The sequence below is a fragment of the Nyctibius grandis genome, chromosome 1 (genome assembly GCF_013368605.1).
Source record: "Nyctibius grandis isolate bNycGra1 chromosome 1, bNycGra1.pri, whole genome shotgun sequence".
NCBI classification, from domain to species: domain Eukaryota; kingdom Metazoa; phylum Chordata; class Aves; order Nyctibiiformes; family Nyctibiidae; genus Nyctibius; species Nyctibius grandis.
The window spans coordinates 5,066,446-5,093,098 of NC_090658.1; the positions used below are offsets into that span (position 1 = coordinate 5,066,446).

Here is a 26,653-nt window from a genome sequence, read left to right on the forward strand (position 1 = left end):
GTTAGGGCTATTATGATGGAAAATACTTCATATCTTCTTTTAAATACTCCAAACTTAACAGTGACATGTAAAACCAGAGAAAATGTAAGCAGAGACCACAGAGAATCATTACACAAAGGAGCTTCTGATCTTTCTCACAGCATCTCATAAACCCTGTATCTTATAGGACGAAGTGTCATTTGTGTTTGTGTTTTTGTTTTCTTAAATTCAAAGACACCGTAACAAAATCCAACCCTTGTGAGAACATCTTATTTGTCTAAACATTCAAAAACCCCAAATACCTCATCTTGAGCACTGAAAAGAAGTATGCTTGACTTTTTAATACTTCATATTCCCAACAGCATACAACAAAGCCGCTGTGAGTTATAAGGATGTTCTGTACCTTTTAAAGTTAAAACCTCTTTAAACAGCTGAGGAGGATATTAGATGACTGGCTCCATGATACTACAAAAGTGAAGAGAAATTGAATCAAAATTTAATATTGACGTGATCCCTCCTACACACTGAGTATCCCAAGACACATCCTCTTTGGTACACAAGCAAAGTCACCACTGCCCTCAATCTGTGCTGGATACAGTCCCACATATTTTTCAGTGGCAGTTTTGGATCCATGACTGAGCAGATATATCTATTCTTATCTTATGCAAGTTCACGTAACTGAATACACACACCAGCCCCTGCTTGTCTCATGAAATACAGTTCAAGTCTTGTTTTTCTTTTTGACTTTTATGAGCTCCTGATGCACAGATAATGAAAAAAGCAAATACATGGTGGAAACAACAAATCTGTACTCTGAGCTTTTAGGTGCACAGTTCTTCCCTACAGATTACAGTGGTCACAAAGTTTTCTTAATTTTTGCAAATAAAAGCTTGGCTTGAGTTTGGGGTTGGTTTTGTTCTGTTTTGTTTAAAAAAACCTGCTATGTACCTCAACTGCTACTGAGTTCTGCTGTCTGGAAGGTTCTACAATTGCTCAGTTACACAGGACAACACCCAAATAACACAAGACAAACTGTTCTCATTATAGTGCAATGTATATATATTATCAACTGTATGTTTCCACATATGTAAAAGCATATTTACATGTGTCCACTATATGAAATTCAAGCTCCAGAGAATGTTCCTTAAGAAAATTCATATTTAATATATGCAGTGTAACTTTGTTCTTTGCACAGCTGTAACAGACAAGCGCGAAGTTTCTACCATATAGTTCCAAGACACAACATGCAACAGGACATAGACAGAAAAGTTAAGCTTTCTTAGTAAATATGCTCTTTATGAGCATTTAAAGAAAAAAAAAACCACAAAATAACTTTCAACACAAATTGGCCCTATTAATCTCAGTCTCAAAGGAAACCAGCATTTTGCACTTGCAACTTGTCTCTTCTCATGACAGATGATTTCATCTCTGATTACTATTTATTCTTGAAGAATAAGATGAAATTCATGTATGTTAGCAAGGTTTTTGCAATATATATATATATATAAAAAAAAAATCAAGATTAAGACATCTTATGCACAAGATCACACATCAATAAAATAGGAACATACAGGATCTCACTGTAGATATTCCTTACCAAAACCAGTGCCTTATATATTAACCAGGTCGAAGGACGGAAATACTGATATCTTTAATGACTTGAGTCTTCTAACCACACATACTGTTGTCTACCTGGCAAGTCATTTTCACTTTACACAGTTCTACAGTCACACGTTTATCTTGACAACAGTAGCAAAACCAAAAGCTTCTCCCCACCTGTGCCCCTCTCTTTTCCGAACGTGCTGATTCCAGTGACAAAAAGCAGAAGAGCAATCAAAGGTAAAACCTTAAGTGCCTCTTCGGTGAATAAAACTAAAGCAGTTTGAGTTCTACCAAAAGTATTCCGAGTTGGAAATGGCAGAACTGCGCTGCATACGACAAGCTTGTATTGGCAAAAAATACACAACTTACTGACTGCAAAGTGAATACTTCTTGCCACAATCTCTTGAAGAAGAAAGAAAAAAAAGTCATGCTTTGGCAAAAATTCCCCCCTGACCAAAATAATTTCCTTTAAACCTTTTAGAAGTTCAAACATATTTTAAACATTTAGCTGCCACTCTTTCTCGGCCTGAGGTTTTCAATTACTCAAACTCCTTGGGTCAAAAAAACTCAGCTGACAAGCTTAAGCTGTGCAGCATGACTCCAAGTTACCAAAACCTGAAAAATCTGGGGGCACACAGTGTGCTGTATGGTAAGTTTTCAAAACAAACATTAATAACAACGAAAGAGAAAAGTGCTTCAGTTGAAAGTGATAAAAATAAACCCACCATACACATTTTTGATAGAAGACTAGTAAGGTGCCTTCTTTCACTACTGTATGACTTATCTGGTGCTTCTGTGGCATGTAGAAACAATAAACATTCAGACAGAAAAAGTCACAGTGCTGCCAAGCTACTGTAAAGAGTTAAAAGTCCTGATCTTGCTTAGTTCAATCCTTACAAAGGAACACAAGCGGCGGTGACCATTTTATAGCCAGTGAACTGAGACTGTGACACTCCTTTTCTCTTAGAAGACTTCAAACAGGCAAGATACACTTATTTTGATTGTCATGGCTAAAAGTTATACAACACACAGCATATGTGTTTACAAAACAAACCCAATGAGTGAGTATTAGCTTAAAAAAGAGAAGCCTGCTGACAGAGCAGAGGTTTTGCGTAAACACAAACGACAAATCAAGTGTAAGCTTCAGCTTCAGACGAAGGGTCTGATACTTCTTTGGTCCAAGTGTACAAAATACACCACCGAAACCACTATAGTCCATTATCAGCCACCTGACTTTTACGCTGTCTTACTGAGCTTTCAGTCTCTGCATCAGCTAAAGGTTGTTCACTTAAGTCTTCCATTTCTTCTTCCCCTGATTCTTTTGCAAGTGCTAAATCCTCCTCTGAGTCATCAGCACTTGAATTTGCTGCATCTTCTCCATCTGAGAGATCTTTTACATCTGCAGCCTCTTCTGCATCATCTGTGGAAAGCTCTGCAGCCTCCTCCGGTTCTTCTAATGCTGCATTCTCCACATTATCCTTTGTAATTGCTTCTTCTAAATAAAAGAAGAGTTTCAAATACTGAAGTTAGACTGAATCTCAGCACAATGTCTTTTAAAGTTACATCACCATGTATGTATTCTGAAATATTCACGAACGTCATTACTGAAAACTTGTACGGGACTACATTTTCCTTCTTTTTAAACTATTTAAAATAAGTCTTCAGTAGTATTTCTCTTCCATTTTCATACGTTTTTCTCACATATCGGGCGTAGACAGCTTTCATTTTGTTCCACCAAGTTACAAACTAAAGACAGATCAATTTTACTTGGCTCCTTGAAGAGGTTTAATTATCAGTGGGAAAGTGATAAGACACTGGTAAGCTCTCTCAAGCTGCTGCGGAGTCAACCAGCCAATGGGACAGCATACTGCACAAGCACGCATAGGTGCATTTTTCTTTTGATAGTGATGAACATCTAAGATTTTGAAGATGGTAATTTTGCACACTTACGAATTCTAGATTTGGCTAAAGTCTTATTGGCAAGTGTCACAGATGCATCTTCATTTTCAACAGCAAACCAATATACACAAATGTACATAACTAAAAAATAATTTCTTAATTACAGTTAAGTTTTGACTCCACTTAATAGCACAAACGTACCAAAAGGTGTTCTGGAGCTTAACACACATCTGCTGCTGACAAGAGACTTTATTTCCTGTGCAAGTTATTGCCTCCCATGTTCACAGGGAGCAGAATACTATTCAGAAGCCTTCTTACTAAGAATTAGAAAGATGTATGTTTTCTTCTTTTATTTGAAGGAGATGCAACACCTTCCCCTGTCCCCATACCTGCAGTCTCTAGATTAATTTGATTCCCTCTATCTGCTCCTTTCCCCAACCACAAATTACATACAGAACTTTACAGTTCAGAACGTTTCATCTCGTAATGCAATATATAGAGTGCGTATCAGGATGTGGAAGTGTCCTGCCAAAGCAAATTCCTTTCTATATTTAAGCAACAGGTCTAGTGAATATGCACCTGCATAATATACACAAACCCAGTATCTTTCTTCAATCTTCCTCACTTTGAATGCATTTAGCCTCTTCACAGTTGGGGAAGCTACAACAAATTACTGTTGTTGTGGGGTTTGTCTGCTTTGCTATTGTCCAGGTGGATGCTTTGATGTCAATATTTTAGAGCCCAACATATCACCCCTCGTCAGTGTGACTAAAATGAATACCTGGATTATTGATTCACATCTAACTTCTTGACATTGGTTCACATCTAAGTTCTCCCTCCCACAAGCACACATTTAAACCTACAGTATCTCACCTACTTAAGAGCTCTTACCAGATGTTTCAGCTCTGTATTTTGACTTGGATGGGCAAAGGCAGTCTGAAATCAAAACCAGTATCTGTGTAAAGCAAAAAAAGGCATCTATTAGCAAACCATCCCAGCAGCCTCTGTGCTACTAAGTATTTTCCTACTCATCCATTTTAGATAGACATACAATAAAATTTAGAAAATTATATTATCTTGCTTGGAGATAAGAGCCATCCTAAGGAGCTATAAGCTAAATAAAAACAGTGAAAAGAAGTGCATTCTCAGTGTACACCAACCAACATTCTCTGCTTTCTACTCCAAATTTTCTGCCTCCTACTTCCCTAAATTTATTCAGTATTGAATTTCAGGTTTGCACCTTAAGAAGAGAGGCCCAGAACACAGTTGAGGAATTTTTATTTATTTAAAACTTATGAAACCTTCTTAGTCAAGATTTTCTATATTTTGGGATGTTACTCAATTCCTACCCCTGACTCCCCAATACACGATGTGTACTTCCACCTTTTGTGCTTGATTTTTTCTTTCAGGTTTTTGTTGTTATTTAAAGCAGCCTAGTGTAGAACACATACAATCAAAATGCAAGGAAGATACTTGTGTCTCACTGTCATGTGCTAAGAATAATGCAAAGGAAAGAAGAGAGACAGATGATACCATGTTAAAGAAATAAATTTAAATCATTGAAAAGCTTTTTAGAAAAATATAAGAGATTAACTCTACATTTTTTCAGCTTTTTCAGTTTTGTTTTTTTTTAGTGAAGGAAGAACGAAAGGGTTTTTTAAATTACCATATTCATTTGCTCCTAGTTATGCTAACTTGATCTGAACTCATTTTGTGATGAAAATCCACAATCTAGAAAAGTGCAGCCATTTAAATTGTATAACGAAAGACATTTGCTGATATATACCAATTCCGTACACATATTATGTATAAAAATGTTTTTGCCTAAATACACACATACTGCTTTGAAATCATGTCCCTCTACTACTGAGAAAAATACTCATGCAATTTTTCTTTCACAGAATCACAGAATCACAGAATGTCAGGGATTGGAAGGGACCTCAAAAGATCATCTAGTCCAATCCCCCTGCCGTGGCAGGATTGCCTAGACCGTATCACACAGGAACGCGTCCAGGCGGGTTTTGAATGTCTCCAGAGAAGGAGACTCCACAACCTCTCTGGGCAGCCTGTTCCAGTGTTCAGTCACCCTCACCGTAAAGAAGTTTTTCCTCAAATTTAAGTGGAACCTCCTGTGTTCCAGCTTGCACCCATTGCCCCTTGTCCTGTCAAGGGATGTCACTGAGAAGAGCCTGGCTCCATCCTCTTGACACTTGCCCTTTACATATTTATAAACATTAATGAGGTCACCCCTCAGTCTCCTCTTCTCTAAGCTAAAGAGACCCAGCTCCCTCAGCCTCTCCTCATAAGGGAGATGTTCCACTCCCTTAATCATCTTCGTGGCTCTGCGCTGGACTCTCTCTAGCAGTTCCCTGTCCTTCTTGAACTGAGGGGCCCAGAACTGGACACAATACTCCAGATGCGGCCTCACCAGGGCAGAGTAGAGGGGGAGGAGAACCTCTCTTGACCTGCTGACCACTCCCCTTCTAATACACCCCAGGATGCCATTGGCCTTCTTGGCCACAAGGGCACACTGCTGGCTCATGGTCATCCTGTTGTCCACTAGGACCCCCAGGTCCCTTTCCCCTACGCTGCTCTCCAACAGGTCTGTCCCCAACTTGTACTGGTACATGGGGTTGTTCTTGCCCAGATGCAGGACTCTGCACTTGCCCTTGTTATATTTCATTAAATTTCTCCCCGCCCAACTCTCCAGCCTGTCCAGGTCTCTCTGAATGGCTGCGCAGCCTTCCGGCATCTCAGCCACTCCTCCCAGTTTTGTGTCATCAGCGAACTTGCTGACAGCGCACTCTAATCCCTCATCCAAGTCATTAATGAATATATTGAATAGAACTGGTCCCAGAACCGATCCTTGCGGAACTCTGCTAGACACAGACCTCCAACTGGACTCTGTCCCATTGACCACCACTCTCTGGCTTCTTTCCTTCAGCCAGTTCACAATCCACCTCACTACCCGATCATCCAGACCACACTTCCCCAGTTTAGCTGCGAGGATGCTGTGGGAGACCGTGTCAAACGCTTTACTGAAATCGAGATAGACCACATCCACAGCTTTACCATCATCTATCCACCGGGTAACATCCTCATAAAAGGCTATTTTATTCACTTTATTTCACTAACACTAATATTTGGGCTGCAGAGCAGAGATCCAAGTGCCAGAAACAACCTTTACACTTCCTACACAGAATAGCAGTTTAGCAGCTGGTTAAACCAGTTATCAGTGTAACTGTTTTAAACTGTCTTTGCAGTTGCAGAACATGCCTGTGGACCAAGCAACTAGTCTGTAAGAACTTCTGTTCCCCTCTATATCTCCTTTTCCAGCTCAGTTTCTCATTTAGTATTGATATTGGAGAGGTCATCATTCAAATGTTCTGGAAGGAAACAATCCCAGCTCCACAGGTAAAGCAACTTTGAACTGTTTCCACCGAAGAAAGAACAGAGGGCTCAGGATATGGCCCTTAACATTTGCATACGCAACTAACAGGTTTGTTTGAATAACCTTCCTGATGTTCTGGAGATGGATACATAAATGCACCAGTTCTGGTTAGTAACAAGAGAGGTCAGATTTTTCAATTACTAATGAGAACTCAAACCAAAAGATCATGGGGGAGAAAGAAGTGAAGTCAGGTTTTATTAAAACCAAGCTGTAACCACAAAGCTATGCCCTGGAATAGAGTAAATCAATTAAACCCCCAAATCTTCAAAGCTTTTTAAAAAAAGTACGTACATCCTTTCATTTTGAGTAACAGTGCAGCAGCATACTTACATTGCTAACTCCCACAAATACAATCCCACTCCAGCTAATAACAATCTCTCCACAAAGCCTGTGTTTTTAGAGAGTTGGAGTCTTTACATAATTCTGACCACAGGCATTCAATCCTTTAGTACAAAAGTCTTAGGTACAAAAGGCCAATACAAAAATTACGTGTTTAGTGGATGGGCTAAACAAATCTAAATTGAAACATGACTTTCACAAAAAGGTTAACTTATTTGAGTGAACTGGTCTTAACATCTACCAGAAGCCAGTAACAACACTGGAGAGTGGATCTGCAGTACTGAATACTTAAGAATGTGAATAGAATAGACTGTTTCAGTTGTAAGGGACCTACAACAATCATCTAGTCCAACTGCCTGTCCAATTCAGGGCTGAACAAGTTAAAGCACGTTATTAAGGGCACTGTCCAAATGCCTCAAACACTGACAGGCTTGGGGCATCGACCACCTCTCTAGGAAGCCTACTGCAGTGTTTGACCACCCTCTCGGTAAAGAAATGCTTACTAACATCCAGTCTAAACCTCCCCTGGCACAGCTTTGAGCCATTCCCACGCGTCCTATCATTGGATACTAGGGAGGAAGAGATACATGATTAAAATAAGGTACTTCAGTATATCTTATCAGTGAAGTTTATTCTTTTTTTCACAAGTTAATGCAATGCAAAAGTTCTAGGTAACTAAGAAAAAGAAAGTAATACGCTTTCTTACCAAACCCAGGAACAGGCCAATCAATAAGGTAGCTAAGATGAAGATGGCATAAGAAATCCACACATGAATTCCAAGAGTGCCAGTGAGGTAGCTATGAATTTGCTGGAAATGAGAAGATGATACTTAATAACTTCATATCTAACATCACTTATTATTTATATTGCCATCACTATTACATAAATTGATATCTAATTAAGATCTTTAATTTAACAGTATTTATACTAAGGTCTTCCCTCTCAAGCCCTAGTCATCCTTAAATGTCATACTATAATTCTTTTGATACCATTAAATCTAAACCTTGTTTTTCTTTACTGAGTTGTTCACTTTAGAAGGCTTTTTAAGCAAAGGATGCACAATTCCTTCTTCCTAAGAAACTCAGCATTAGAGATGCCATACGCAATTTGACTGCAGATATATGTAAGAGGAAGCCTCAGAGCACACAGGAAAGTATCCAACAGTCTTCATCCTTATATTCTGTAAGAAGGTGGCAACTGGTGGAGACAGAGTATTGGGCTAGATGAACCCATGGCATGAACCTGTACATTCGTTCTTACGGCCTCTGTCATAGGAAGGAGACCATACAGTAAGCACCCCTGATAATGGCAGTCTCAGCACCAATAGAAGTCTATGCAGCTGACTGTATGAAAAGGTAACTTAGAACTTAAACATTTCAGAAACAAAAAAGCAACCAAGTCAGGCTAAAAGCAAGTGTCCTTTTATACCCACTTCACAAGCACACCACCACGTGAAAAAAAAATGTAACTTCACACAGAGCTTTATCCCCATAACTACATCTGGGAAGCAGAGTGGTAGACACTTAAATCTTGCACAAGGTCAAAATACATACTTAAGTTTGGGAATTCATTCATTAACTAAAATTGAGCCATTTAGTTCTTACTCAAGTTCTTTAGTTCTTAAAAGGAGCCACCCATTCTAAGCAGACCCTGAATAAGTGATTTCACTTATAAATTTAAAGAGAATAATCCAAATACAATACTAAGATTTCTTTGAAACTGAAGTCTGTTATTCAAACCTACAAATTCAATTGACTGAAACAAGCACCACATTGAGTGAGACCGTCTGGTAGGAAGTAAATTATGCCATTAGATCTCTTCCAAGAGTATATCCATTAGAAAACAAACCACAGTCAACATTTACAAAAGTTTAAATATTGAAACTCTTGGGTCTCTATTTTTTTAATGTCAGAACAGCTTCCAACATTTATTCAAGCATATGCAAGGACAGCACAGCCAGAAGAGTGAGGAAGTGTACAGCTGAAATATTCATCAAAGCGGAAAGCAAATTAGAGAAGGTTTCTTCCCAGAGCATTTAATCTTTCAGGAAGGAAACTAGACAGGGACAACACCATTACACAGCAGCCATGGAAGAGAAATGCCAGAAGCCTATAAAAACTTAATACTATCCAGTGAAAAAAATAATCAAAGATAGCTTGCACAGGAAACCTAATAACTGAAAGTTTTGTTTGATTCCGAGTTAGATGCTCACTAGAAGTGACTCTGTTCAAACTATTACATTTATTTTTCGTAGCACAGGTTTCAATAGTAAGACCTTTTGCTACAATCAAACAGTCTCTCAATCATGGCTACACTTGAAGATTTTAAGAGAGAGTATGTTTCCTGAGCAAAACCAGAAAGGTCTGAAAATTTTCAGTGTTTGCATGCTACAGGAAAAACTTTGATAGCTCCCAAATGAAAGTGTCTTGAAATATTTTTAAGTTCAAAGCATACTTCAGAGTACACTAAGCATTTCTCCTTTACTTCTGATGATTACTGTTCAAATTTGTTGTGTTCCTATGCAAATAGCATTGACAGTTTGAAATTCAGATGCAGAAATTCTCCCTAAAAAAATAAAACCATTGCCCTCTCTTTTCCTGTACAATACACTAGATGCCAATGAACTGCAGAAGAGCATGATTTACAACTCTGAAAATGAACCTGGACATAATCTTTGGGAATCTTATTAAGTGAGAGAACCTGGTAGATACTAAATGAATTTCTGATGTTTACAAACCATTTTTGCAGCAGCTCTCAAAAAACTACTTTATCATGTTAGCACGCTTTGATTGAACATTTTAACTATATCAAGATAAGAATGGTAAACATTTTCAGTATTGATGATAATCTTTACAATCAAACTGCCATTTTTTGCATAGTCTATTAGTACTACAAAATTTATACTGCAAAGATACTGTACATCCAATGTACAGTATATGTAAGGAAAACTTAACTCTCATAAAAGGGTAATAAAAATATTCAGTTAGGCTTTGACTCCTAAACAGACTATTATTCTAAGCATAAACAGGGGTATGGAAAACACTACTAGTTACTTACCCTGATCCATCCAGAGAGGTGAAATAGCCCTGCCATACCATGCATCCTAGAAAACAAAGAAAAGGAAGGAACAGCTTCTAAGACAGATAGGAGCTGAGCTACACTCAGATTCTATCTACAGACTTTCAATGCCATTCAGCCCCTAGTAATGTCAGAAGGAGCCTACTGCAAATAAATACGTTTTCTCTGTATTATGTTCATTTAAGCCAGCTGAGGGCAAAACATTGAAACAGTGACTTGAAAGATGACATTTGAGCACAATCAAGAAATACCAATTCCAGTCCTGTAGCTGCTCTCCCCATTACCAAATATTATATAGCTCTTCCTCGTTCTCAGATGAAAAGGACGGACACCCACTGGATCTTTGCCATGCACTTACACGTAATAGCTTTAGCCAGAATGAAATGCAGGCCATTCAAATCTTTATTCCTCCTTTATGACATGCAAGCACTCTATACTATTTCAAAGCAAATTCAATGCTCTGAAGACAAATTCTGATATACTGTGTAAGCGCTGCACTGTTTCCCAATCCAAAGGAGGACACGACTTCCTTGTAAACAAATAAACAAGAATTCGTTAAAGCTAAAGGCTGCCTGCCCCAAGCAGCCAGAAGTCATGAAGTAATAATCTATGCAAGTGTGCATTTGATTCCAGTACTCAGCAGACATGAAAGCTGACACTTACATAATGCTCAGTGCCTGTACTTTTTTTCTTTATATATTTTCAAAGATAATATAAACAAGCCTCCGTAGGCATGAACAAAAGCAAGTGCAAGAAAATAAACTGTTTTTAAAGGTGAGAGACTGGAAAGCAGGCTGTCAATACAGATTGCTTCTGCAAAGCCTACACATCCAGGGAATAAAGGCCTTTTGTCTCTAAGCTGTCAACATAGCACCCTTAATGAATAATGAGCTATAAAACATGTTTCTTGTTAATAAAAACAAAGTGTTACATTATAGAAGATGGAGACTTCCATCCTGCTACAGGCTCCACAGCTTCCCATTTTCTCTCTAAAACATAACCTTGAAGATCTTCCAGTGTCCGTGAGCCTCGGTATCTGCGAAATACTCCATCGTTTGCACTAAAAAAAAACCCACCAGAAATACGCATTAACACAGACATTCCTTGAACTGTATCTACTGTAAAAAACAACCAAAACCCCATATACATTATAGATTTGACTTGCTCAGGAAGTTGAACACCTAAGCATTTTCAATATGTTTTGAAAATGTAATCCATGATGGAAGGTCTCAGTTTTTAAACAGCATGAGCTTTTGCCATTCATTAAAAATGCTACGTTTCTTAAATATCCTCTCGCATTACAGCAAATACAAAGCACATGAGGTCAACAACCAAATAATTTTTTAGATACAACTCAGAATTAAAAGAGAGTGTGCGTGTATATATATATGCACGAGTATCAATACCGTAACTTAATAAGGCGTTCAATATTAGAAGGATGACATCTTTTTATTGGAGAAGAGATACAGAAAACATCTTTCCTGATCTGTTTTTAACAGTATTGATAACAGGGCAACTTTAAAAGTCACTTAAAGTAAAGAAAAGCCTCAGATGAGGACTATATCAATACAATCAAAGCTCTAAACAATAACCTGAACTCAAATCGAGTGTCAGTATTCCTTCATTTTTACCTGCATTTCAGAGTTACAGTTTAAAACAAGTGACAAGTAGGAGTCAACAGCTACGTCCTGGTACTGAGTCAACAGATGAAGAATTCTAGCAGTAAGAGAAGCAGTACAACAAACAGTGGAAAATATCTGTACTGTTCTACATGCGACCTATGCAGTCAGTTATTCAAATGAGAAATTTTAGTGACACTTATATAAGGTCAAGTACGTCTGCTTGCACATGGTCAGGTTTCTAGAAGCCAATGCTGCAAACTTGCACCAATTTTTACAAACGCTATTAAATATCATTTCCAGACTGAAAAAGCATCACTTTCATCTAGGTACAAAACTGTTTGTAGGAGAACCTCCCACCATAAGTTAAAAATACACACTTTATGTTCATTTAGTACACTGAGCTCCCAAGAAATGTTTTAGAGATTGATAAAAGTGAAGTAAGCCAGTTGTTCATTACATCTTCCAGCCACTGTTCAAACCCAACAGGAAAAAAGAATACATACTGAAACAGACAACTGTTTCTAGCATGACACACTTACTGGTAAATTGTAGGAAGTGTTGTGACAAAGAAACGACCACTCAAGCCTGGAAAGACAAGAAAAAAACACAACAAACGGTTAAGTAAAACTGAAACTTCTCAGCATTCTGACTTATCTATAAATACCTACAGATCTGTATTTGTAGACTAGAAAGCAGCAGACTGCACAGCTTTTACCTTTGTTTTGTAAATACAGGTTTACAGTTTGTTTTCAGAAATGCTACAAACAGTAACAGATACTAAATACCGTTGACAAATTAGGGGAAAATGCTTACCTTGAAGAACATTTACTAGGAAGTAATTTTTCTACGTGGATTTCACTAACCAATGTTTGCACACAGATGAAGTTTTTGACCAGACCAGCAGCATGCACCTCCAACCAAGAGAAAGAAGAGCCACACAAATGCACCCATATTCCACAATGCTGTGTGCTTGTGTCTGTGCGTAGTATCATCCAGATGACCTTTGTTTCATCTAGAAAGCTGGGCCACTAATGATAGCAATGACAACAATGGCTTACAAACTCTGGCTGCTGATTTTAGTTCCTCCTCTACCTGATTTTAAATGATTTAGAGCCACACATTTCACATCGCGGGTACTTCAAGTCATTAAATAAATTAATCTTCATATTTGCTTGTTTGCTGCTTCTAAATAATCAACATACATGGCACAACCAGTCTGTTCTTATATCCTCTAGGAAGGCTCAATCTCTCTCAAACATGACTATAGCAAGACAATGTTTTGCATGTTTCTAGGTTCTTATCCTTCCTTTCCATACATCATTCCTCTCTAGGTGAATACAAATGGTATGCCAACAGATTGACAATAAAGCTTGGGATGTTTCAGCATTCCATTTTGTAAGATATTGCAAATTTAAGCCATAAGAATAATTTTTCACGCCATCTAGAAGGGTGGGTCATGTCAGCATTTTGAACATCAGACATAAGACAGCAGAAAGGACAAGGAAAGGCTGAAGCAGGACTTCAACAGTCCGACTGGAATTGATCTCCACACTGAAAGTGGGTGTTTCACCAACTGGCAAATACATAATCATGTTTTTACAAGTATCACTCCGGACAGTGACAACATAACGCAACTCATAGGACAGAAAAATTATCCAAATCATCAAAAAGCAGCTTGTGGAGCAGAAGGTGTTTGAAGTTCTCTAGCCTTGCACTCAGTACTGCTACAGAGTAAAAGGTGCAAGTCCTTCCAGCTTCACTCCTGTGTTAGGTACACCAATGAAAATCTCCCAGTGTATGGCTTCATTGCAAAAGAGTCAGCTGTGAAGCAAAAAAGCTCCCAAACATCCCATAAGCAGGCTGTCTGCACGACTCAGCTAGCTAAGCTGTCAAGTGAAGGGAGGCATCACTCTCCCCCTGCTCCCAAATTTGGGGGAAGTCAGAGCTACTTGACACTACCACCTCCTGACAATTAGAAAACCTGCAAGTGAGAGAAAGAACTCCCCTTAGTGCTTAGTAATATTATTTACTATTCAATACATCCAACTTAAAGACCGCAGAAAGGAAAAACGTGCTACTAATGCAGTCTATTTTGGTAAAAAAAAACAAAACAGCAGACTTCAGAGGTTATCAACCCCTAGATATGCAGTCTAACTCCATTAGTAAGGACTGCATTCCTCTAGCTAGCAACTGCCATTCATATAAAGCACCAAGGTAAAGAGTACAAATCAGTTATCTAATTTTTCCTTTTATAAAGTTCTGTGATAATCTTTTGGGGAACTAAGTCTTTATTCAGCTTTCAATAAAGTAAACAGCTTTCTGCATCAGGATGCTAGCCATGGAAAAGTATTATAGTCAAAGAGTTTCTGCCTTTGGAGACAGAGATGTGCCAGACTGAACCACGGCAGGTATTTTTAAAAGTTTCAGTAGTAATGCTTTTCCTAGTGTGAATTCCCCTATGGAATAGGCAAAAAAAAAAAGAGTTGTGGGATTTTTTGTTGTTTGGTTTTTTTTTGAAGACGTTTAAATCAAACAAAGTGCAAGCATCTTTGAAGTTCCAAAAAGGAAGTCATCTTCATTTCAATTTTCCAGCTTTCTGCCTTTATTGCTATGAGAGGCAGAGTGGTAGAAAACTTTATCAAAGAGCTAAAAGCTGTGCCAGCACAGGGAGATATAAAGTAAACAAAACCACAAGTGTAACAGTAGAATTAAGCAGAAAGCACAGCTGCACCAGAAAAAAATAGGTGGAGAGCCATAAAGAACATAATATGCTTAAGAGCACAGAAAGTCATGGGAACACTGAAAGACTCTCTGAAGTTCTTATAAACGCTTGTCAGGCAAACAGAAAACAAAATAGCTTAAATCTCTCTTACCAGTAGCCTATCCTAGAGCAAGTACCACCAGTCTCAGAATGAACAATTAAATATATAAATTATAAAATATAAAATCTGTTGCCAAAATGCATCTAAGTATCCCCAAAACTTCAGTTGGAGGTCTGTTGCTTATCTAAGGCACCTCCTTAGACAGTAAAACCAGATGTGAGCCAGCTACAAAAAGCTAAGAACAGACGGTAAATTGTTTTGGTGCATGTTTCACACAAACTTGAACTGGCTAGTAGTTTAACTTGAAATACAGTTAAGTATCTTCGTTTGCAAATCAAAAACTGACAAACATCCACAATAAAGTCAACAGATAAATCGAGAATAGGAAAAAAAACTTCAGTATTTGTACACACACACCAAAAAACATAGAGAATATGGGTGCCATCTACAAATAAAGCTGCTTTCATCAAACAAGTACTCAAAGATTACAGAAGACCAAAGAAGGCTTGTTTTAAATCCCAGGTAAATGTTGTGATTGGGAGCTTGAGAAAGACACCACAAATATACAGAACTTCGAGATCCAGAAGCGCCTCCATTACTTGCTCTTGAAATGCTGAATGTTTCAATAGAAAAGATGAGGAAGGAATAAGCACTTTAAGACTAGTGCATCAAGTGACTGAAATATGCTGTAAATCCATTAAGGCTCTGGTGGATTTATTCTTTGTGCACCTGCTGTAGTTAAGCACCATGAATGGCTACTTTCTCCTGCAGGTTTTGGAAGTGCAATTTTATGAAACTCTGCAGTCACCTAGTGGTTGCCCCCTAATTTAACACATTTTGGCTACTTTCAATTTGGTGAAGGGGTTACAGAACCAAAGCTAATTAAGGTACCATTGTGCAAGCAAAAACAGGAGCTAGAGCACTTAAGCACAACAACTGAAAGAAAGGCTGAAGCACAAGCCTATAGTAAAAACACCTCAGTAACTTTGGAAAGCTTCCAAAAGGAGTTCATCTACCTTCAAAATTACATCAGCACCAAAGGTCAAATATGTAATAAATCTTTATTTTCCAGTTTGAGTATTCATTAGTTTCAGAAGTGGCTACAGTTTTCATGCTTTGTGCTGGACTGGATATTGTAGGTATATTATGCATGCATTGGTACAGATTCATCGTTTTGGGTCAGTCCTCTGACTTGCAGAAGTCAAACAGTCTCAGAGGTCAAGACTCTCTGCAACATTAGAAATTCAAGTATTTAAGGAACTTCTGGTTAAAAGTCACATCTAAGGTCTTAAGCATCTGGCATCACTCAGCAGTCAGAAAAATTTAGACCAAAAGAAAGTACCAAGTACCTGACCCCTTCAGGTCCTAATACTTCCATTCAAGTTCTTTACCAGGAGGAATAATTCAAGATCTCAAGTATTTCATTTCTACAGCCTCACTTCTGGAAGTGCATTTATAAGTTACATCCAAATGCCACAATAAATATTGAAATCCTTTTATTTAAACACTGCATAAGCAAAAGAATCCCTGTCTAATTGGGAGAAAATAACAAGATAGGATTATAATGGATCCCCATCTGAGCCTTAATTCCAGAGTAACCACTACTTTGTTAATGTGCAGAAGCTGACTTTAAGTTTATATCTATGCAAAAATTTTTAATATTCAAACTCATCTTTTTAATAAACTGTTAATGATTAGTATACGCACTAAAGGAGAGACCCACATCAACAGCGTTTTGGCATCAGTTCTTGTATACTCCTAAGCTCTTAACAAAACATTAGCCTACACAAGGCCTAGAACAGCTGGCATTTTCTGGTCAACTTAAATTGCTCTGAGACCAGAGTTTAAGTCATTTCCCTGCTGTTAACTTGATAAAGCTAACTTGTTTGGCATGTTTTCAAATAATAAAACGGACATATTTTCCACACACTTTATAAGGGGGAAAAAAAAACAAACAGTAAAGCTTAGCCTTTTTATTTTAGTAACATCTCTTCCTAACTCTGTCAGGCTTTTGATGCTGCTGATAAGATCTTTTATCCCCTCAAAGCCAAAATAAGCATGAAGCATTCCCAAGAGATGCAGAGGTTTAAAAAATATTGGTACTGCTTACACAAACACACATTTAAAACTTTGAAGGGAATCACTGAAGGAATAAATAAGATTGCATTTATGTTTCTGTGGATAGTTAGGAAGCCCTTTTTGTAAACACATTTGCCTATGTGCATCACCAACAGAAAACCACCATAATGTCTGTACTTCAAAGCACTACTACAATTAAACAAGACAATAAACCAGCACCATCACGGAAACAGTTAAGAACTTATTGAAGCAGGCTCACACTGTGGTAATGCTATCCCACCCTGAAACTCTTGGTAACTAAAGGCTACAGAACAGGATTCTTCTGCAGACAGTTTGGAGGAGAGAGAAATGAGACAGGCAACAGCTTTCAGTGAAGCACATTAAAATAGAGAATAAGCCACTTTTAATACATTATTAAGCCAGATCACTCCCCCCGTTCTTTAATCGTTCAAATTGAGTTTACAAACTTAGGCACACAGATATGAACTATATGGAGAAACAAAATGTGACTAATGTTATTTTGATTTAGAAACCTCTCTTCTGACTTGGCTGGTATCCCAGGTACTCCAGTAAAATAACACACACTCCTAGATACTAAGTGGTACTTACGTTGAATAATTCTCTTTATTAAAACAGTCTATTTCATACTATACCTGGTTCTTGAGTGACATCCACCTTTCCCACAGCGATACCTAGATGTTCGCTTTCCTTTGCAAAACTCTCCCATGTCAATTCAATCTGTTGACAAGCTGGACACCAAGGAGCATAGCTAAAGGGGAAAGACAGGTTAAATATTTTAATAGTCTTACACTTATAGACATCCAAATTGATTTACTGTACAGAGAAAATACAAACACATCTATCACACAGGAAAAAAAAACCCTAAGGTTTATCTTAATCAAGTCTACTGAATAAGATAATCAAGTAGTTTCGTATCAATCCCTACGTTCCTCTTCACATTATTAAAACAAAAACAAATCTCCACAGACCTGAGAAATTCATATCCAATCCCCTCATCACTTATGATCTACTTTATTTACATATGAAATAAATCGATTTCCATGGCAGATGAATTATTGAAGCCACACTGCCCTCTGAAATGGCATCCTTCAGTATAACATTTTGCATTGATTTCCCACACCTCAGAACTTCCAGAAATTACACTTGCCTTAGCCCACTAATTAATACATCAAAGCATGCCCTTTTTGATAGCACTCTTTAGAGATTTTTAAAGAGAGTGCACATCAAATTCCTACTGCCCATACTCCCTGTCTTTCTCGAGTCTTGTGGTTTTTTTTTTCTCAGAATTAATTTCAGCAAAATAAGAAAGCATGTTTCAAGAGCTGAGTTTTCTATACTACCAATTGGAATAATCAAACCAAGTTTGCAGTTGTTATTGGTAATATCAACATGGAGACAGAACAGCTAATATGAAAGGATAATAACAGATAACACTTAAATGCTGATAAAACCCCATTTGCCGTCTTTATGTATTTTACCCTAACTTGGTTGACAAAGTCTGTGTCAAACTTGTGCAGCTTGCAGTGGTCTGTCATATACACAGTTAAGGTAACACAGAACAGCTAGGTATAGCGTGCAACGGAGCCACTGCAATTGCCCATGCACAGACTTACCCTTTTACAAATGAAAAGAGACCTTTACATGCTTTAACCTAATTCATTGGGGGAGGTGGAAATGTATATATGCAGGTTTCTGATATTTTAAAATGAAAGGGAGCAAAAGTAGTGGGTCTGGAGAGTGGCTGTCTTCTGATCAGGAATGTTTACTTTCATAGTGGCTGCAGACAGAGATCTTCCCAGCCACCCACAGATGTTTCATGTAAATAAGACTGAACCTAAAAGACGTTATTACTCACAGAAGAGGTAGAATTAAATTTATTCTGAGTGCTTTATGGTAGTTTTGAAACCTAAGTATTTAAAAAAGGAAATCTTGTCATTTAGAAGTTAAAAGGATCCAATTTAAAAATGTGTTGTGTTTTACTGTACTAGGAATTCATTATTTTAAGTATGAAAGCTAATCTGTGGTTTTTTGAATCAACACCACTTCATGTGAGAATATCTGAAAAGAGTACATATATCTCACCCTGCCAAGAAACAGCCCTTCAGTATCTTTTAAAAAGATGCTGGAAACAAGTCTCACATGCAGAGTTGTTCCCCATTGCGTTGCTGGCCTATAGAGGGCTTTTAATAACAGTTTGACAGATACTGTACTTTATTATTTAACTACAGTAGCTTGACTGGTAGGTAAGAAACTGCACACATCCATCAGATCATGCTGCTGATGTTGCTCTAAAATTAAAGACAGAAGTTGGAACGTTTTCTAAACCCAACTTCTCTAATGTGTCCAACTCATGCCATGAGATTTTGAAGATTAATATACCCTTTAGCCTGGTTAAGGTACTATCTGATCTTGAAATAGAAATTTGGCTCGTATCAACATTTATGTTTACATTTCACATTCATGAGCACTACTTCTAAAGAAAATTAAGCAGAATAGTCGACACACATGGCTAATATTCATACAATTATAAACATTTTCTTTAGCTCAAAGCAGCATTAAAATCTGCCCATATCACAGTTTGGCAGTGACAGACCATAACAATGAACCTCACCAACAGCCTTAGTTGTTGGCTTCCTAGTTTTTGTAACCAATATTGGAAGGGGGATGGCAACAATCACATATGAGGCTACAAGATCCAGCCACTCAAGCTGAACATTAGCACAATCAGGCTTAAAATATTTGCTTTACATCCCTGAAACTACACATTCATTTTTTGCCAGCCAGGGAACACCCTGTCCCCACATACACAAGAGAGAACTTGCAATAGACATCAGATTTTTGCAAAAGTTGTCACTGCTGTTTACTTCAACATCCTTGCTGAACCTTTAATGTCCACATTTGTTATGCGGCACTCGAAGCACTAGGAGACATTCAGGAGTGCCTCCTGGAAATAATAAAAACATTCTATTGCCAGAGCTTTATTTTTCCTCCTTCTCAGTCTTACAATACCTCTTCTTATACTTTCTCTTTCAGTAAGATATAGAAGAGTAAAATACTTCACACTTAGGTCACCTTTAGCAAAAGTTTCATAACACTTTTTGCACCCTGAAGAACTGAAGCTTAAGGAGGTACTTTATTTCTATGTAGGCTTCTAATGAATCCTTTAGAATTGTGGCTGATTCACATTCCTACCAGAGCCATGGTACAACTGCCATTGTATATTCCCCAGGAAAAAAAAAAAATCTGTTGGAGCAGGAAAGCAGATCCATGTGTGTGCAGTGAAACCAGTCTTTGTTACTTTTCATCAAGTCACAAGATCCAAGACCAGGTCACTTACAAAAGTAGATGTAGCCAAATTTCTTTTGCCATACTCCACAGACAGACCAGGATATAATTAGCACCTCATCAACACCACCAAATTTAGGGCTGTGACTCCTCCAGCACTCCCTTTGCACAAGGGGGTACATTTAGCTGTTGTTGTTTGCACTGTGCCCTATGCCCTACAACCGTGCCAAGAAAACAGCACTCAGGTCTTTCCAATTTAAAAATCAAAGTCCACTGGAATTGAAATCAAGACTCAGGCAGTTGGTTAAGGAAAGAAAGTTTTCAGTAGCCTGTTACGCATTAAAAAGCCATTTACTGATCTCCACTATTTAAAAATCAGATTGAAAACACCACATACCTATACATTACACATTGCCAAGTCTCAACATAAGCAGGTAACGCACATCTCTCAACATACACCCCAGTTGTGGCACTACCAGACCTCTTACACTGCACAAAGTTTTACAGCTGAAATATCCTCATGCACTGTCTACCCTCCATAGATGAGGCAACTAACATCTGCCTACTGGTCAGGCCCACTGTAAGATCAACTGACTTAACTGGATTAAAATAACTATTTCAAAGTAGCCAGGTGTTTTCCAGTTTACTCCAATCCATTCCAATACCTGAAGCTTTTTCAGAGGGCATAAAGAAAGCAATCCAAAAGCAAAATTTTAAGCTCTTAAAAAGTCAAAAGCAAAGTCTGTGTCTATGTCTGATCTAAAGCACAAAAGATCAAGCTTTGGCTCTCAAATACCAGCAACTTCACTGATGGCTGCAATACAAAAAAAAAAAATATATATAAATACTTAAGCTAAAACTAGTTTGAGCAAACACACCATTCAGGCATATCACTACAGAACTGATCAGTAAACACAGAATGACTTTACCAAGATTTACTGATACACAGTTTCCAACTCCAAGCCACTAATCTTCTCTCTTCTTGTAACTGCTTGGCTAGGGAATTCACCAATTCACTCCTTTGCAAATGATGTAACTGACTCCTTTTATCTGCTTTTTTACTACCATTATCAGTAACTATCAACATTGAACAGATGTAACCTTGAATAACATTCTACAGTTTGCTCTGACAGCAACTTCACAAAGTTGCAAGAATCAGATACAGGCATGAGAGGATTTGCTGAAGAGAAAACAGCAAAACATTTCGTCTAGTTTTTCTCGATTCAAGACACAGGTTTTACAAAAGGTACTGCTTACAGTGAATCAAGCTATTTGCTGGATTTCAGATTGGGAGTACTACTAAAATTAGAGGTGCAAATGTTGAGACAGTACCTAACAGAACAGTAAAACCAATATCAGAATGAAATAATTATTACTTCTATTCTTTTAAGTAGTTTTGCCATAAACATACAAAAAAAAAAAGACAGCACCTGATGTCTTTGTGTGTTACCTTAAGACTATCATTTGATTCATTCTTGTTCCTAAATACAGATAGGTCTTGAGGCAGGATAGGCAGATTTGTAATTTCAACAAAAGATAAGCTTCAGAAGGTCAACTTCATGGTTTTATTCTACTTTTCAAGGGAGCAGGTGGTAGCCAAAGATACAGAAGTTAGTCCCTGTAATCTACCAAGACCTATATCACAATAGCACATGCTCTGCAAGCTGACAAAAGGTTTCCTCCAGCATGCCAAAAGCCCTCCAAAACAGCCAGGCAAGGCCTCCCAACCCAAAAACAGTTGCTCACTCAACAAACAAAATGTATTCTCTAAGATAACATTTCAAGTGCTACTTTCCACCTGTTCTACAGCTCACTAATGAAATGCACTTCAAACTTCCAAGAACAAGATGAAAAGCAAAGTAGGATATATCGGAACTATTCAGCTCTCTAGTTTCAAAAACAAGAGAAGGATAAGAGTATCATCTGCAATTAAAATAAAAAAAAGACCCCAAAAACTTTCCGTTCACAAGCATTTTTTAAAAGATGGAGAAATTATTTTTAAAATAGCCAATCAATCACTGAAAAATTATGTGAACTCTTCCAGAACTTCAGCAGATTAAGTTCCATCATTGTACATGGTTTTGTCCCCTTCTATAATAGTAAAGCATCTGCCACCAAGGATATTTCAGTTTCACATTTTGTCAGTTTCTGTTCAGTCAATGCACAACACAGTAATCAGCCACATGGTCAGTTATCAAATAAGAGTCCGTAGAGAATTTGGTCACTTTCTCTAAACTCAGCCAGGAGGGCCACAGAAGCTTCAGAATCAAACTGGAGTTTTGGTAACTTGATTTTCATTCCCCCCTGTTTTCTGGGGTGGGTTTTTTCGAAGAATAGGACAAATAAAAGCCTGGATATTAACAAATCAAAAGGAAGTAAGAGACTATATTCTCATAAGTGACAGAAAATTCCCAATCTTACTGAACTTTCAATCTAAATTACAGTAATTGTTAAATAATTTATGGAATTCTTCAGGAGTTTATTTACACAAAGTGTTTCGAGCCAACTGTTTAAAAGCATTAAACGATGTACATTACAAAACATTCAGCTAGATTTTTAGCACACTCCCTTGAAACTACAGACAAAAGTGCTAGCGGGAGGACTGAACCCTTGTGATAATCTGGCCTACTAGATAGTAGGGCAATGTTTAATGATAAATAACAATGAGAAAATAAAGTATGGGCTTATGTTATAGGTATGATAAGCTAGCTTTGAAAACATAACTATTACCTACACTATTCTCATTTTCACCTGGCTAGAATTAAAATAGAAAATTAAGACATTCTTTCTTAGGTACACACAGCACTAAGTCTGTGCTGAAAACAAAGGGGAACCAAAACATTTAACACCCTGTGTGGGAACTACACTAGAGATTTTCCTGATGGGCAAGTACCTAAAGTACTGCTGGTGCAACAGGACCATATTAAATAGTTCCCTTTGTAACCAGAGGCATAAAGGCAAGAAGTTTATGGGGGGGGGGGGGGGGGGGAAAGGGTTTTTTTTTTTTAATGTACTTCAAAAAGAAGAGGATGTTAAATTAAGATCAATCAAGCTTGGAACAAGCTATATTTACAAATGTAAAATGCACTTTTAAATAAACAGATCACAAATTAGTTTTCTATATTTATATTATTTATATTATAGTGTCTATATTTCTATATTATAGTGTCTATATTTCTATAGACACAATATTAAAAATAAACACACAAAAATATTCCTCATATTAACGAATCTTTATCTTGCAGCTACAGACTAGAAATAAGTCAATAAGGAAACCTTTTGTAACGGTTCATTCGAGCATCATGCTTGCAGCACTTCAGCGAGGATCTGCGTGCTGCGATAGTAACAGGAAGCAAAGAGTGGTGTAATGTCTTTCAGAGACACAAAGTTATCCAGAACATTTTTATCAATGAAACGCAGCAGCGCTTCCAGTGTCCGCAGTTTTGCCAGGTATGAATAACTGAATATATACAAATGTCAGCCAAGTACACACACTTCAGCGAGGAGGGATGAAGGAAGAAAAATTCTATTTCCACTACAAATCCCGCACACAAGTAATTTCTGACTTAAGCTTCTCTATCTGTGCACCTGAGAACAACAAAAAGTGGCAGCATACAGTAATTCACCTACACTACTTCCACAAATAGAGAAACTGACATTCAACAGAAGCAGTAGTACCCATTCCTACCAGGGCAGTAGGCTTCAAAACAGTGATCTAGAGCAACTGACCAAAATAAATATTTTTTTCATAGAGATCCTATAGCAACATTTGCATTAAAACAAAAAAACAAACAAATACTGCTTGGAAAACAAAGGTCTTATAAACAAACAGGAGGTTCTTTGAGCAATTTGTTTTGATGAACAATATTGCAGTCTTTGCAATAGGTCTACCACACAGCATGGATCATAGTCACAGAATCAATCAGGTTCTGGGATCATCGAGTCCAACCGTTGCCCTGACACCACCATGTCAACTAGACCATGGCACTAAGTGCCATGTCCAGTCTTTTCTTAAACACCTCCAGAGATGGTGACTCCACCACCTCCCTGGGCAGCCCATTCCAATGGCTAATAACCCTTTCTGAGAAGAAATGCTTCCTAATGTCCAACCTGAACCTCCCCTGGTGAAGCTTGAGGCCATGTCCTCTTGTCCTATTGCTAGTTGCCTGGGAGAAGAGGCCAACTCCCATGCAGGACTCCTGTCCCGATCATCGGCTCTAAACCAGATAAAACCCAGTAGAAGCCAAAATCCATCAGCATGAAAACAGCTGCAAGAATCATAAGTCATCAATACTAGATCTCAAACTCCTGTTTAGACACAATTGGGAATCTCAAACTCTCACTAATTCAAAAACAGCAGCATCGAGTTAGCATCTCCAATAAAGACAAAGGTTCCTTCTCAGTTAGGAGAAAAGTAGAAAGCACTAGAAATGCACCACAGAAAGTAGCATGGAGAACCAAGGATCTTTCACATCAAATCCTGTACATAAAATAAAAATAAGTCTAATTTAAGCAATGCAGCAACATGTACTATACTCAACTAGCACTGAAGATAACCTGTCACCACTGCTATTGTCAGCTACCTGTCACTCCAAACCAGAGTGCCATGTTTCAAGTGGAGTAAAGACTCGCAAAGCGTTTTAACTGTTCGCTATCCCAACCACTTCTGATTTCAGTTCCTCCCTTCTTTCTTCCTCAGGGGTATGCATCACTAATTATTTAAACATTTTCTCTTAGAAATAAAAACTTTGCATCACCATAAATAACCGTTTTCCTCAAGATTCACCAACTCGTGGATGAATCACTAGCTTCCGCATAGGACTAGGATGTCAGAAGTGGAAAAATTTCAATTTAAAAAATAAATGTATTTTCTCCCACTCCAACATCATCTCTTCCCCCACCTTTTAGAATACAATAAATGAAAAGGGTAAAAGAGACTCAAAATCAAACCCAAGTCTTTAGCCACAACACTGTGCATCCCCAAGTCCCTCTATCAGCTATTTCAGGATTGTTCCCATCTATTCACTGATTAACACCAGGTGACCATTAGGATCCTGAGCAGTAAAGCCCTAGGGGAAGTGATAGTCCTTCCCCCTAATAAGAGACTGGAGATAATGCAAATCCAATACTAAAACAAAACTTAAAGCAGCTGGGTAAGTATTTATAAGGGAGAATGAGTTCAGACGTTGATGGGCAACCTAGTCTGTTTCACAGGCTACCCCATCTGTTTCAAACTCAAACATTTCCACAAAGGAGCAGCGCACGTACCACAATAAAACCGTATTTCACAGCTGCACAGCACACATATCATGTGAGCTTACAGCATATATAAACTACTTTTTTTTAAAAACTATGTTAAAAAAACCTCCTCAAGTTCCTTTCCCCCGCTCTAAATACAAAGAGGTGAGATAGCTTCCACGCACAAAATGTCACGTGCATTTCAAGAACAGTATCATGTCACAAGTGAAGCCATGACACCACCACAGTTAGTTAAAACCCTGGCGGGCAATAGGCAAACCTCTCTAGCTGTCAACAGGGTAAAGCAACAGCAGCACTGAAAAGTTAATGAAATCTGATGCATCTTCCTTGAGCAACAACTCCAGAGCAGCGCGGCTGGAAGCGAGGGTGCACCGCGGTATTGTGTAACACCACTTTGCAAACCTACTCCTGCTAAATATTACCCACCAAATCCAGCCTCCCTAGCGTGCACAGAATCCAGTGACAGCCCCAAATGGGTAAGCAGTGCAAGGCGCAGCGCCTGACACGATGCCCCAGCAGGTATTTGTCTCGAATAACACCGCTGCAATGCAACCGGTGGCACCGCGGCTTCCTGAGCCGTGCCCCGCTTAACCCTGGGGCACTCGGGCGCTCCGTGCCCGCACAGGAGCAGAACCTGCAGAAAAGCTATTTTATCAGATCGTCCCAAATCAGGTGAGCGTGTGCCTGCAGGCCAGGGGCTCACCGTGCTCGGTGGAAGAGGGGATCACACGCATTAGGTGTCCCTGCGCGGACGCCGCCCGGCGCCTTCCTCCCTCGCCGCCCCGGGCCAGCCATTGCAAGGGCGGGGAAGGTGCCCGGCTGCTCCCGCACGCCGCGGGGTGGGAAGGCCGGCACCGCCCGGCCCTTCTCCCCCGGCACCGGGACAGGCATTACCGGCCATGCCCGCTCCCCGGGGCGGGCTCCGAGCAGAGGCCGGCTGCCCTAACAGGGAAGCCCCCCCCGCCCCTCCCCGGCACGGTGCCTCTGAGGCGGGCGGGAAAGCGGCCGTTACTCACAACTTCAACATCCACTGGCCCTGCAGCACCAGGCTCCAGTTGGAGCCGCCCAGCACTTGCACGCGGCTCCGCGGCTCGCCGGGGCTGCCCGCCCGGGAGGAGGCGGCAGGACCCAGCACCGCTGCGAGGAGCAGAGCTGCCGCGGCGCAGAGTAGCCGCCACCCTCCCCCGCGGCCCGCCGCCATGTTCCGCCCGGCCGGC

General features: G+C 38.9%; 1 protein-coding gene across 1 annotated transcript; it reads right to left on the minus strand.

Moving 5' to 3' along the window:
- Positions 1–682: 682 nt before the first annotated feature.
- TMX4 (thioredoxin related transmembrane protein 4) lies at positions 683–26,641 on the minus strand. The gene is made up of 8 exons (XM_068414820.1): positions 26,453–26,641; positions 17,525–17,640; positions 12,510–12,555; positions 11,280–11,408; positions 10,328–10,373; positions 7,977–8,078; positions 4,372–4,435; positions 683–3,076 (listed from the first exon to the last, which is right to left on the minus strand). The coding sequence occupies exons 1-8, from the start codon at positions 26,635–26,637 to the stop codon at positions 2,790–2,792; spliced, it is 975 nt and encodes a 324-aa protein (XP_068270921.1). The 5' UTR covers positions 26,638–26,641; the 3' UTR covers positions 683–2,789.
- Positions 26,642–26,653: the final 12 nt, after the last annotated feature.